The sequence below is a fragment of the Heloderma suspectum genome, chromosome 6 (assembly GCF_057233095.1).
Source record: "Heloderma suspectum isolate Gila_16-S chromosome 6, 16-S_ref, whole genome shotgun sequence".
Lineage (NCBI taxonomy): Eukaryota > Metazoa > Chordata > Lepidosauria > Squamata > Helodermatidae > Heloderma > Heloderma suspectum.
Window position 1 is genome coordinate 103,735,289 of NC_139463.1, and position 12,435 is coordinate 103,747,723.

Below are 12,435 nucleotides of genomic sequence, written 5' to 3' on the forward strand. Positions count from 1 at the left end.
TAGTAATTATTTCTAAATTTGCATCTCCATATAAATCAGCATATCCAAATTTTATGCAAATCTGTTCTCTTGTCCTTTTGCTTCTTTTGGTGATGACTTGAGAGGATGCCGTACAAACATTTTAAATAAAAATAACTACAAAGGTGGCATCGATTTTCTTTGCCACACAGGTGTAGCAGGAGGCGTAACCCGCACATTTTTTTTTTTTTTTAGGGGTTCCCCCTCTCCCATCCCCATGCTGATCTCCAACCCCATCTATATATTCAGATCTATGAGGCTGCAGCTGAATTCGCACCCACCCCTCGAGAGCCCGTTCACTTCTGGGGCAACTTTCACTTCCCCCTACAGACGTACCCATAATAATAGGGGAATAGAGGACGGACTACATTTCCTAGAGTTCTGTGAGACAGGAAGACTATAGTGAAATGTGCCCGGCTTGCAACTCGACCGTCCCGTCCCCCGTCCCTAATGTGGGAAGAAGCAAAAAAACCGATGATTTACTGCGGCGCCAACTGGAAACGCTTTCAGAGCCATGTTCTGGTGAGGCTTGAGGACGTGGCTGTGTATTTCATTCGGCGGATGTTTTTCCCTGTCTGGATGTCCCTCCCCCCGTTTTTTTTTTTTCAACTAAAAGTCACACAGAAAAGAACCGGAATTAGTTGGTGAGCGAACAGTTCCAATCCCCAATATATACATTTTTGCGGGGGAGGTGAAGGTTGCTGCTTTTTCCTCTCTGGCAGGGCTCCTGTGCTTTTAGCCGCTGCACGACAGGTAGAAATTCATTCTGTGAAACTTTTCCTATCGCTGTATTTCCATGCTGTAAAACAGTATACTTGTATGTATTTAACAGTGCGATCCTATACATGTCGACTCAGAAGTAAACATCGTTTAATTCAGTGGGGCTTACTCCCGGATAAGTGGATACAGGGTTGCAGCATTTAATGTTTATACTCTCAATGTTTCAAGAAATATAGCTCTCAAGGCTGGAAATATGGGTGTGGGGGGTCCCACTAAATTAGAGAAGACGGGGTTAATGTGTGTGTTCTCACAAAATCACATTTGTTTTGAAACCACCAAAGAACCTTGTGGCACCTTTCGAGAATAAAATGTATTATAGTAGAAGCTTGTACATATGCTGTCTGCATGCATTTGATGATGTGAACTGTAGTTCACAAAATCTTATGCCATAATAAATTTCTTAGTCTTTAAGGTGCCATAGCATTCTTGGTTCTTTTTGCTGCAACAGACACAACATGGTCACCCGTCGGGGATTTGTTCTCCCCCTCCCCTCAAATGAAGGATGTATAATAGAGGAGGAGGTACAAGACAATAGTTAGGAACAGAAACTCCAACAACCAGACTACAGCCCCCATGGTCCATTGCCACTCTTTCCCAGCATTCTCTGCAGCCTTAAACTCACCAAAGTGAAACCAGTAGAGATCTGCCACTTGGCAAATAGAACTGGAAGCTGAATTGCTGGTTTGCAAAGACACATGCTGAACTAAGGGTAATAGTATCATGCTAAGCCCCTGCAGGAATTCCTGAGATTGGGAAGGCCACCAGCATTGCGTGAGGACTCATGGGAAAGCTTGTGCCTGTGTGAGGCTTGCCGTCAACAAGTGATGCTGGAAAAATCTGCCTTTGGATGCATCAGCTGTGCATTAGTGCAGTTTGATCTTATGCAGGGAACATCCATGATCAGAAGGTTGACTAGGGTGGCCAGATGCAAAAGCAGATGGGGCTCCTGCACCTTTAATAATTGTGTAGGAACGGGGTTTCAGCAGATGTAGCTTGCAAGCTACACCTGCTGAAATCCCAGCCCTGTACTCTTTTTCATCTGGCCACTCTAGGAAGGGCATCTGTCCATCTGTGCTGAATAGCTGATGTATGATCTCTCTGGTTGCATGGCTGTGTAGAGCAGGGGTGGGCAGACGGTTGATCTTCAGATGTTTTGGACTTCATTCCTGACAATTGACCATGCTGGCAGGGCCTCCTGAGAGTTGAAGTCCAAAACATCTGAAGTCCAAAACAATATGCCCACCCCTGGGGCAGAGGATGTGCACAATCTTCTGAATGGGCCATTTTGTGTAAACAGCTAGGATCTGAAATTGTTCACCTTGGGACGTTTGGGTGGATCAAGTTTGTTGGTAAAGTGACAAGGTTTTAAGTTGCACAGAACACCTCTTCAAGCCAGGGATATGCAGGTTCACTGCGTGTGTGTGTGTGTGTGTGTGTGTGTGTGTTGGGCTGCGCTGGGCATCTGTGAAAGCTTTTGCATAAAACTGCTGCAGGGTAGTCCATGTGTGTGATATGTGTAAGCACTTAGCCTGTTCACTAGGCGTGTTGAACCTCTTTCAGCCTGAGGGCCAAATTCAGTTTCAGGGATCCTTTGGGGGGGGGGCATTCCAGTGGTGGCTGGGGCAAAAGGGGTGGGCCAAAATAACAAAAAATACCAGCATGTTTTAGCTTAATGCCCTTATTGCCAGTAACTAAGGTTTAAGGGAGGCATTTCAACTTCTTTAGAATGGGAAAACACCATGCAAAAGCTGGGAAATGATTGGGGGAAAGAGTGTGGCCCCAGCAGAAGGGGCTTTGGCCACCTAGGGAACGGCAGAGGGATGGATTGTGCCTGTGGTTCAATACTCCTGCTGTACAGGAGTATTGTGATTTACATGTGTTGGGTTGTGCATAGCTCATCAGCTTTTTCCAGCCTAGGTACCCTCCAGATGTTTTGGACTACAGCTCCATTGTAGCTGACCATTGGCCGTGCTGGCTGGTGCTGATGGACATTGTAGTCCAAATCATCCGGAGGACACTCCATTGCAGAAGGCTGGCTCAGACTGAATCTTGAGCTACGTTGAATCTTAAGCTGGTTTCAGTGAGGATTTCTGCCATGGAGGGAGTCTTGGGAAACATCGTTCTGTCCACAAGCTAGACATTTATAATCTGGACTTTTCAACATCCGTCCAGCAGCTGTATGGGGGGAGGGTGTTTAAAAGCCGCTTTCACCAGAGTTGCTTAGAATTTCCTGGTCCCATGTAATCAGAAATTAAGACAGGCTGTGCTCTGAAGTTATTCTCAAACTGCTCTACAGAATTCTGGAGTGGTTCAACAAGAAGCTATTACTGTCTTTTCTTCCAAGCATTTTAAGGGTTGCTCTCAGTTTGCATGGAGCAGTAGTTCCAAGAAGTCCGTCTGCCCAGTGTCAGCTGGAGCATTGTTGTTATTACATTTATATCCCGCCCTTTTTCCTCTTGCAAGGAACTCAAGGCAGTTTACATGGTCCTCTCCGTTTTACCCCAGAATCCCCTGCATGCTGCAGACGATTGTGGGGCAAGTCCTAGGGTAGATTCTCTCAGCCCATGTCAGCTACACACTCTGCACTGCTTTTAGAGGTAGAAAAAAATGTGTAGAGTGATATGTTTCTTGAACTTCTGGTAAAAGCTGAAAGTTGCCGTTGGCCATGATTTTTTATGGCAGCAGAGTGATGTGATGTCATCTGTTTTCGTGGCATCTGTGTTGAAAAACCTATATTCTTTGTAAAGTGGTTGGAGTGGTTTTAGAGTGCCAGTTTTATGGCAGTTTTAAACCAGGAGTGCCAATAAGGACTGCAGTGGTGCCAGACACTTCAGGTTTTCTGTCTCTACAGTTGAGCTTAGCTGTCACTCTATGAACTGAGTGTGCTCCTTAAGGTGACCCCCAGAATCCCCGGCAGTGCATGAGGGTTCCATGGTAGATGGCATAATGAATGAATGGGTTCCCCAAGGGAAGGGAATTTGAAAAGCACAGTCTTGGAAATCCATGAATGGCTGTGATCCCAGTAAGTCAGGTTCACTGTTTTTCCAAGTCAACAATTGGTTAATTCTGTGTCTTTACAAATTCAGGTTCTACTTCAAGCATGACTGATCTTGGAGGGCAAGTGCTTTGCACGGAAAGTTATGGCTCTCGCAATGCTCAGTGCTATCAACCCTTGCCTGATGGGAGGCTGAGCTGCGTCCCAGATAGACCTGAAGGTCAGGGATACCGTTCAGTTCAAGATATCTTCATGGTGAGTAAACTTGATTTTTGAAACGGCACCTGAGGTTGGTTGGTTGGTTGGTTATTTATTTATTTATACATACATACATACATACATACATACATACCAGGTGCAGAACCTGTTTTGGCCCAAGGGCTGAATTCCATTTCAGTGAAGCTTTCAGGAGACACCTTAGGAGAGGCATTTCCACCTTTTAGAAAGGGGGAAAACTGCACAAAGGTCAGGAAACTACCAAATGATTAGTGGTTTGTGCACCCACTAATCAAACCCCACCTGGGCTTGTGCACCCTTGATTTAAAATATTTATCTACTCCTCTTCATTAATAAATTCCAAGGTGGTATACAGAATTCATTAAAACAATAAGCACATGTATAATTGCTATTTATATTGTTAAAAGATTGATACTTCTCAGTTAAGGTGCCCTCCTGCACTGATTCCCACCGGCTGAGGGGCTTTAGGATTTTTCAGGAGCCCGCTATGCCAGCGGGATGCGAGATACACTGCCGCCATGACAGATATGCTGATGGAATGTCCCACCTGCGTCACTGTTCCACCAGCGGAATGGCTAAAATGGGGCGGAGTCATGGGCAAGATGGGGGCAGGACAACAGAGGCAAAAGGGAGGAGCACACTTATGCTACATCTTACACTTTCTCTGTTCCACAGTCAGTCTTTCTACCTCAGGGTTATCCTGAAAGCGTGAGTCCGGACTACCTTGCTTACCAGATTTGGGACACGGTCCAGGTGAGGGGCTGACTGTCTGTCCTGGGGTGGGGCTCCTCCTCTAAAAGGGATGGTTGGGAGCTAACACCCTCCTCCTCCTCCTCCTCCTCCTCCTCCTCCTCCTCCTCCTCCTCCCATATTTTCTGAGGCTGAAAAAAGGAAGCTTGGGTGCATGGAAAGCGTTTTTTGTTTTAAGGAGGGCTTTGCCTTGGATGGGCCTGTATGTGATTGATGTGGAATAGAGGATTGAGGATCATGAGGAGACCACAAGAAGGTGGGGAATTGGTGCAAATGCGTTACCGGTTCTGCCCTAACTGTTCCTCCGCCTCTCTCTCTCCCCCAAACCTCAGGCCTTTGCTAGTAGCATCACAGGGACACTGGCCACCCAGGCTGTGCTGAAGGGGGTGGGAGTCGGGGACGAGACTTCGACAGTTATGGCCGCCACTGTCACTTGGATACTGAAAGGTGGGAGCTGCCCTCAGTTTATCCTCTGTGCCTTTCTCCAGCTCTTCTCTTCTCCTGGTTAAAATATCTTGGGTTGCCTGTTTGAAACTCACACTTTAAATTCCAGGCCCCACAAACAACCTTTTTATTGCCTCTTAATAATTCACAGCTTCAGACCGCCTCACCTGTTACTCCCCCAGCCATAACCCAGTTATATTTCCTCCCCCTCCAAGCACTTTGTAGCCTGAAACGCCCCTCAAGAATTCTATTTTGGCCTGCCAGTACTAACTCCCCACATAAGGCCTTCAGGGTTCATAGCTTAATATGATTTTCCCCCACCTGGTGCCCTCCAGATGTGTTGGACTGCAACTTCCCTGATTCCCAGCCAGCATGGCCAATGGCCATGCTGGCTGGGAATCATGGGTCTTGCAGTCCAACACATCTGGAGGGCACCAGGTGGGAGAAGGCTGACTTAATACATCTTCCATGCTGCTTCCTTGAACCTGAATCCACAAAAAAGTTGCATTGCTCATCCCCAGGGCAGTTCTTTTCCACCACTTGGTGTGGCAGATGAACCTTCAAACGTATGCACCCAGTCCGGTTGCAGGTTCCCAGCTCATGTCATTCCTTCAAACATTAACTGAGTTTGCACAGGCCAAAACAACATGGCTGTCTCGAAAGACCTGTTGTATGGGTCCCTCGGATACCCTTTTCCAAATCTGCCCCATCTTTTCTTTGAACCCAGAACCACTCAAGTGAAGATGGCCCGCTCGACACTGTGCTCTGTTTCTAGTTCTTCAAACCCACCACTCACTTCTCTGTTCTATCTTGCCAGCCTGTAATGTCTCCCCTGCCCCGCTGCTTAAAAGCTCGTTCATTGCTTGTTCAACCCCCCTGCAAACGCTCCTCATGTGGGCCAGTTGCCTCTTTAGGGATGTTCATGTGCGTGTCCCATCCCTTCTGTTACAGATGGGGCAGGAATGCTGGGCCGAATTCTCTTTGCCTGGAGCAAGGGGTGAGTCCTGCTTCCCTACCCACATTGGTGTCATTGGACCGGGGAAATACATTTGCATGGGACTGTGTATACTTCCATTTTATTTACTAGCAAACAGACCCAGCTTTGCACCCATATCAAAGATTGATACAGCGAAGGCTGCAAGCAGACTTACACAGCTGTCACAGTTGGGCACATTGTGCCCACCCCATCTGAGTGAAGCCATGTTTGCTGGCACCCTTAGGCACAGCCCCAGCCATCGTGCTATAGTCCCCTCAGAGAGGGTCCTTCCATTCCATTCGCCTGAGGGAGAATGTATAGCTCTGTCCCTCGGCCTACTAATCTCCCCTGGCTTCAAACTGTATGGACTGTGAAGCTATGTGCTGGTTAAGGAAGTCTGCCCCTACTGACTGAAGGTGTTACTGCAGGCTCCAACCGCACAGACACATTTGAATTAAGTAAAATAAATGTGCTTTAGAAACAAAATAATTCAGAAGTACACACCCTTAGGGTCCCCTTAGTATGCATGCCAAGTTTCAGGTGTCTAGGCTTCATGGTCTTGGACTATGGCACTGATGGACAGACAAATATGCATCCTCTTTTGCTATAAATATCCCACTTTCCTCCAAGGAGCTCAAAGTAGCATACGTGGTTCTCTGCCCACCAATTTGGCCCTCACAACAACCCTGTGAGGTAATCTAGGCTGAGAGAGATTGACTGGCCCACCCCCACCCAGTGAGCTTTGTAGCTGAGTGGGGATTTGAACCTGGGTCTCCCCTAGTCTTAAGCCAACACTAACCACGCTGGCTCTTTTTCTGAGTTTGATCTTTAAGGCATATTGCATCCCCTCCCTTTTTTTCTTTTTCCAGGAGCAAACTGGACTGTGATGCTAAGCAATGGAGGTAAAGAGGGACGTGCCCTTCCTTCATTTTTTGACCCGAAGTTATAGGTTTCCTGACACTTTTTGTTCCATGTCCAATGTTAGGTACAAATTCAGTACATTACTGCCAACTGGCACGCTCACTGAGGAAATGGGCATTATACCCAGAGGTACACGTGGTGGGTACCCCCTTGGCCCTTGTTTGCCCTTTGACCCTAGATGGTTGACCTTTTAACCCCCTCCCCCCCACCACCCTGCTTAGGCTTTTTGCAGATGTACTCAATGACGTGGCCATCTTGATGGAGATCCTGGCTCCAGCATTCCCAGCATGCTTCACTCTCATTGTGTGTATCAGTGGCTTCTTCAAGGTATAAAGGAAGGAGGTTCGCACAGGGGGTGGGACTTGGCTTGGTGGGGGGGTCACTGTGACTGGCAATAGGGGAGGAACTGGGAGTTGGAGGATATAAATGGGGAGCCAGTATTGGGAATACTGGGAAAGAGCTTGGCAGTTTTCATTCTACTTCCTGGTGGCTCATGGATGCTGTGAGGATCCACACAGCTGTCTCTGCATGTGGCTTGCAAAGCTTCCCTTCTGCTCCTCTTCCTCTTCTCCACACTGTTCTCTCTGTGCTTCAGTGCATTGTGGGAGTCGCTGGAGGTGCCACCCGGGCGGCCCTGACCATGCACCAGGCCCGGCGAGACAACATGGCGGATGTTTCAGCCAAAGATGGAAGCCAGGTGAGAGCGTAGTTCAGGCACGAACTAGCCAGTCCTTAGCACTGCTGGATAAGGGGCCATGAAAGACTGGGGCCCCACCATTTGCTCTCCCCTGACTTCCTCTCTTTGTCTAGGAGACACTGGTGAACTTGGCTGGCCTGCTGTTCAGTCTTCTTCTCATCCCTCTTGTAGCTGACAGTCTCTAGTGAGTGAAGTACTGCCATCTTTCTCTACGTAGTGGGCAGGTGGGTTGCGGAAGAGGCAGGATTTACGTCAGGGGTGCAGAACTGCAGGCTTGAGGGACAAATCTGGTCCTCTGGGATTCCCCAGATGGCCACCCCCTTTCCCCCAACCTCCAATTGTTTGGTGGTTTCCCAGCTTTTCTGCAGTTTCCCCCCATTCTAAGTGGCTGAAATGCCTCTCCTAAGGCTTAGTTATTGGCAGTGAGAGCTTTAAGCTACAATATGCTGGTAATCTGGGCCTCACCCCTTTGGCCTTTGGCCTTGCCCACCACTGGAATGTGGCCTCCAGAGGTTTCATAGAAATGGAATTTGACCCTTGGGCTGAAAGGAGTTCAATATCACTGGCTTGAAAGGATAAAAAGAATGTAACACCGGGGAGGGAGAAGAGGGAGTCTGGTGAGTCTAGAACGGGGTGTGGGAACCTGTGGCCTTCCATATGATGATGGACCACAACTTCCATCATCCCTAGCCATTGGCCATGCTGGCTGGGGATGATGGGAGTTGGAGCCCAACAACACCTGGAGGACCCCAGGTTCCCTATCCCCAGTCTAGCCTTTCTCTGATCCTTTCCCTGCAGCCTCACCTACTCCCTCTATGGTCTCTTCACTGTCTTGCATCTCTACGCCAACTACCGGGCAGTGCGGGCCGTCTGCATGGAGACCCTCAACCGTGCCCGCCTCCGCCTGGTCTTCCACCACTTCCTGGAACGGGCAGAAGTGCCTGGCCCCGCTATCACCAACCCGCAGGAGCCTCTGGTGTTAGGTAACAAAAGGCGTTCACTCACGCAGTCAAGCCTCTGCGGGTGCTGGCGTGCCGCATTTCGGCACTGAGTTACACAGTATCCTAAACAACATGGGTGGGGCGATCATTGCCGTGGAGGGGGGCCTTTAACATCCCCCCCGCTTCCCATTGAAGTCAGCGGGAGGGAAATTCTTTGCGCCAGGTCTGAGGCCAGCATAAAGCTCCTACATGCAGGTGGAAGGATGTGGCCATGAATTGAAGGGGAGCGTGGCATAGGAGATGGCGTGTGCCCTTCCTCTGTGCTGTCCTCATCCTTGCCCTCTTTTAGCCATTCCGATGGCGTATCTTTGCCGGCGGAACAGCTGTCCCAGCACAATATCCCACCAGCATCCCTGGGCGGTTCTTCTGCAGTTTCCATCATGGCAGCAGCACATCTCACGTTCTGCAGGAGTGACAGGGCTTCCAATAAATCCTAAAGCCCTTCAATAGGCCTAACTCAGGTGTAGGATTGTGCCCATAGAATACTGAGTGTGTGTGTGTCTCTCTCTCTACATAGGGATCCATCAGCAGCTGAAGATGACCCTTGGGGTTCCTCTTCACACAGTAGTTTCCAGGTGATTAATACCTTTAGGTGGCCCTTTAGCCTCCATCTTGTTGAGGAAATCATGTCTATATCTATGTAATCTTTTTGTAAGTTGTCTTTTAATTTTTATTATTAGCTTCCTTTGGCAAATGCAGCTGGAAAGGCGTTTCAGAGACGTCTAAAATACTTTTTAGTATTCTACTGATGGCATGTTTCTAGATATACCCTTTGCTCCTGAAAATATTCTTCTGGGCCGGATGGGTGGGTGGGGGGGGGGAGGACCAGAGGAATCCTAAAGTTAGCCATTTAGATTGACTCTCCCACCCCACCTCCTTAACTTTCGGTATTAATATCTTTTCCTTCAACCCCCACCAGCGTTGCTGACTTCGAGAAAGCTCTCAAGGGGAATGCTACAAATTACTTAATCTTCTTCAACCGATCGGAAGGTAGGTAGGTGAGAAAGTTGCATGTAAGAAATGTCTGGGTACCAAGGCACTTACTGGGGGAAGTTTCCCAACACTTTGAGCATGAAGGAGGGGGATAGGCTTCACCCTATTTGGCACTACGCAAAGAATTGGTCAACTTTCTATCCCTCATGTCTGTGAAGATAGGCTTGACAGTGCAGGAAAGAGGAGGCAGGACAGTGTTGGGCCATGAAGGAGTACAGTGTGAGACATCCGTCCAGGCCAATCATACCGAAGCTTGTTTCTTTAATGCAATACACACTCCTATAGAGGGCAAAAACCAGGAAATAGAATGTGAATGATGTAATAGATTATGGGAAGTGTGGGCTGCCCCCACACCCAGTGGTGGACGGTGTTGCAAACCCCTGTGGTCTCCTGCTGGTGCACAACATACCTAAGGGATGGCCTTCTAAGTGAGCTGCTCCCAGCCTCCTCATTGCCTGCTTCTTTTAGGTGGGCTTCAAACATAGTGCTCTTCCAGCCCGCATTTTTAAGATACAGCCTCCTATGTTTTTATCCTGCAGTTACTTTTTAACCATACTTGATTGTTTTCATATTTAATTATTTTATATGTTTCTAATGGTGTGTATTTTGATTGTCTTCTGCCTTGGTGTACAGTTATAGAAAAGAATAAGAATGGAGTTGGATACCTTGGGGGAGGGGGGGCAGTCATGCTTGGACAGTTATCCAAAGTCGGGGTCCTCCAAAGCCTGTGTCCCTTGGCCTCTTCCTCCTTCCCTCCCTCCCTAGGGGCTGTTTCCATTCTCCTTCACCAACAGGCGGGCAGTGTGGATGTGATTCAGGCCTGCACCCATGCCCTCATCTTGGAGTTCCTGCTGTACTGGGATGTGGCAACACGCTTCTTGGACAGACCATCTGCTCTGGATCTGCGGTGCAGGCTGCATGAAGGTGATGAACCAGGAAGTGAATCTGGAAGAAGGGGAGGGTGAGGCAGTCTGGGGGCGCAGCCATAGCTCAGTGCGGTTGGCCACACGCATTGCAAGTCTTCTGTTTCGGGCATCTGATTTCCTTCCTTTGTGTGTCAATCAGAGCCTAAGAACAAGAACTGTGCTGTGCTTTCTGAAACATATCGGCTGTTGGACAGGATATTTCCCGAATTCCTGACAGGTATGTGGTGCAGATGTAGACACCAACCTTTACTTAAAAAAAAAAAATTAATCTCAATTCTGCACCGAGGAAACTGAATTTCACTACTTGATCAAGATGTGTAAACTGAATACGTTTGCATTTAGTTGCTTGTTTTGGTAAATTTTATTCTACTGTACTGCTAGATAATGGGGAAAGGTAGGGAATCACCCCTGTTAGAAGACCTTCACAGGGGTCTCTGGCTTCTGAGTTTTTATCAGGCTTTGCCCACAGGTTTTCAAGCTAATCTTCAGTCATAAGAACTAGATGCCTGCTTTCTTTTAAAATGAAAAAAAAGACTTTTCTGATTTCTAATGCTGTTTTGACATGCATTAAAAAAAACACATTTAGAATTGCTTATATTACACCCTGCATCAGAAAAGTAGGAACAGAAAAGTGTAGACACATGTCTTATCTTTATATTTTCCCTTTTGGACCCATCTGTCTCTTCCAAGGATTGAAAGCAGCTGGATGGGTAACAGACCGGAACCTTCTAAGCCCTGAGGAATGGCGTGTGGATTGGACTATTGCTGGGAAGAAAAGTCTTTGACTTTGGGAGACATTTACCATTGATACCAAGGATACAACATTCACACCTAGAAAGGAGTAGATCCCAGTTGCTACGGTGACACCGCTAACTAGAAGGTACTGGGCCTGTCTTTGCCTCACATGCGATTAGCGCAACTGTAATGTCCAAATGGAGGAGAGGTGCTGTCAGTGTACCCCCACCCATAACTACTGATTTTGGGGGTGCTTGGGTGGGAGAGATCATAAAAATAAACATTTTATGTAAGTTTGATGTAACATTTTTCTTTGTGGGTGGTGGGGAGGGGGATAATATTATATAAAAAGTATCAGTGTTATTTCTCTACTGATAACTGCCTTCTGTGTTTTCCTCTTGGCTTGCATTAGTCAAATAAAGCAGGCAGGCCATGCCCGTCCCCTGACCGTCCATCCCCAAGGACTGTGCTGCAAACACGACAGGAGATAATTTACACCAAAAGCAAAGGTAGCCATGTTGGCCATAAGAAGTATTTCAAAATCCCTCTTAAAGCAATATGTTTATTAGTCCAACTGAAGATCACAAAATAGTGTACAAGCTTTCAAGTTCTCCAGAACTCTTCATCAGGCAAGATGGTAATCAAGGCAACAAGAAAAGGGTGGGTGGGAAGGAAACAAGTGCCTGATATTCTATTTGCCTAAGTAGATTTTCAGTTTCTCATTTTTAATCTTAAGTTTGTTTGATCCTGTCTCTTCATTAGTTTATGACTTCTCGAAAAGTCCACACTGAAATGTATATGCATTTTTGGGCAGTATCCAGCACGACACTACCCCTAAGGTAAATTATGTTATGCTAGTGTAAATGACCTCTAGGACAACAACTATAGCGCTTGCTGGTGCAAGAGGCTTTCTGCGGCAGCCCATCACACCAGCAAGTGCTATTGGCATTGCGTTAGAGGTC

The 12,435-nt window shown here is 47.5% G+C and overlaps 1 protein-coding gene across 4 annotated transcripts; it reads left to right on the forward strand.

Annotated features, from left to right (window-relative positions):
• Positions 1-321: 321 nt before the first annotated feature.
• Positions 322-11,867, forward strand: RUSF1 (RUS family member 1). Of its 4 annotated transcripts, none has more exons than XM_084805932.1 (15): positions 322-662; positions 3,885-4,048; positions 4,706-4,783; positions 5,113-5,227; positions 6,176-6,221; positions 7,070-7,102; positions 7,343-7,448; positions 7,717-7,818; positions 7,932-8,002; positions 8,617-8,801; positions 9,337-9,394; positions 9,739-9,809; positions 10,578-10,736; positions 10,878-10,955; positions 11,429-11,867. In XM_084805932.1, the coding sequence occupies exons 2-15, from the start codon at positions 3,899-3,901 to the stop codon at positions 11,521-11,523; spliced, it is 1,347 nt and encodes a 448-aa protein (XP_084662058.1). In that variant the 5' UTR covers positions 322-662; positions 3,885-3,898; the 3' UTR covers positions 11,524-11,867. The 4 variants fall into 4 exon arrangements, with proteins under 4 accessions (XP_084662058.1, XP_084662056.1, XP_084662057.1 ...); XM_084805930.1 differs by having other exon boundaries at positions 322-540; XM_084805931.1 differs by having other exon boundaries at positions 386-771; positions 11,429-11,866.
• The last annotated feature ends 568 nt before the right edge of the window (positions 11,868-12,435 follow it).

Excerpts from the sequence above, each read along its gene's own strand:
- RUSF1 (XM_084805930.1), top strand. The coding sequence starts at position 426 with ATGTGCCCGGCTTGCAACTCGACCGTCCCGTCCCCCGTCCCTAATGTG. Across the intron at positions 7,449-7,716 it reads GTATCAGTGGCTTCTTCAAG|TGCATTGTGGGAGTCGCTGG; the intron begins GTATAAAGGAAG and ends TCTGTGCTTCAG. Across the intron at positions 10,737-10,877 it reads GCGGTGCAGGCTGCATGAAG|AGCCTAAGAACAAGAACTGT; the intron begins GTGATGAACCAG and ends TGTGTCAATCAG.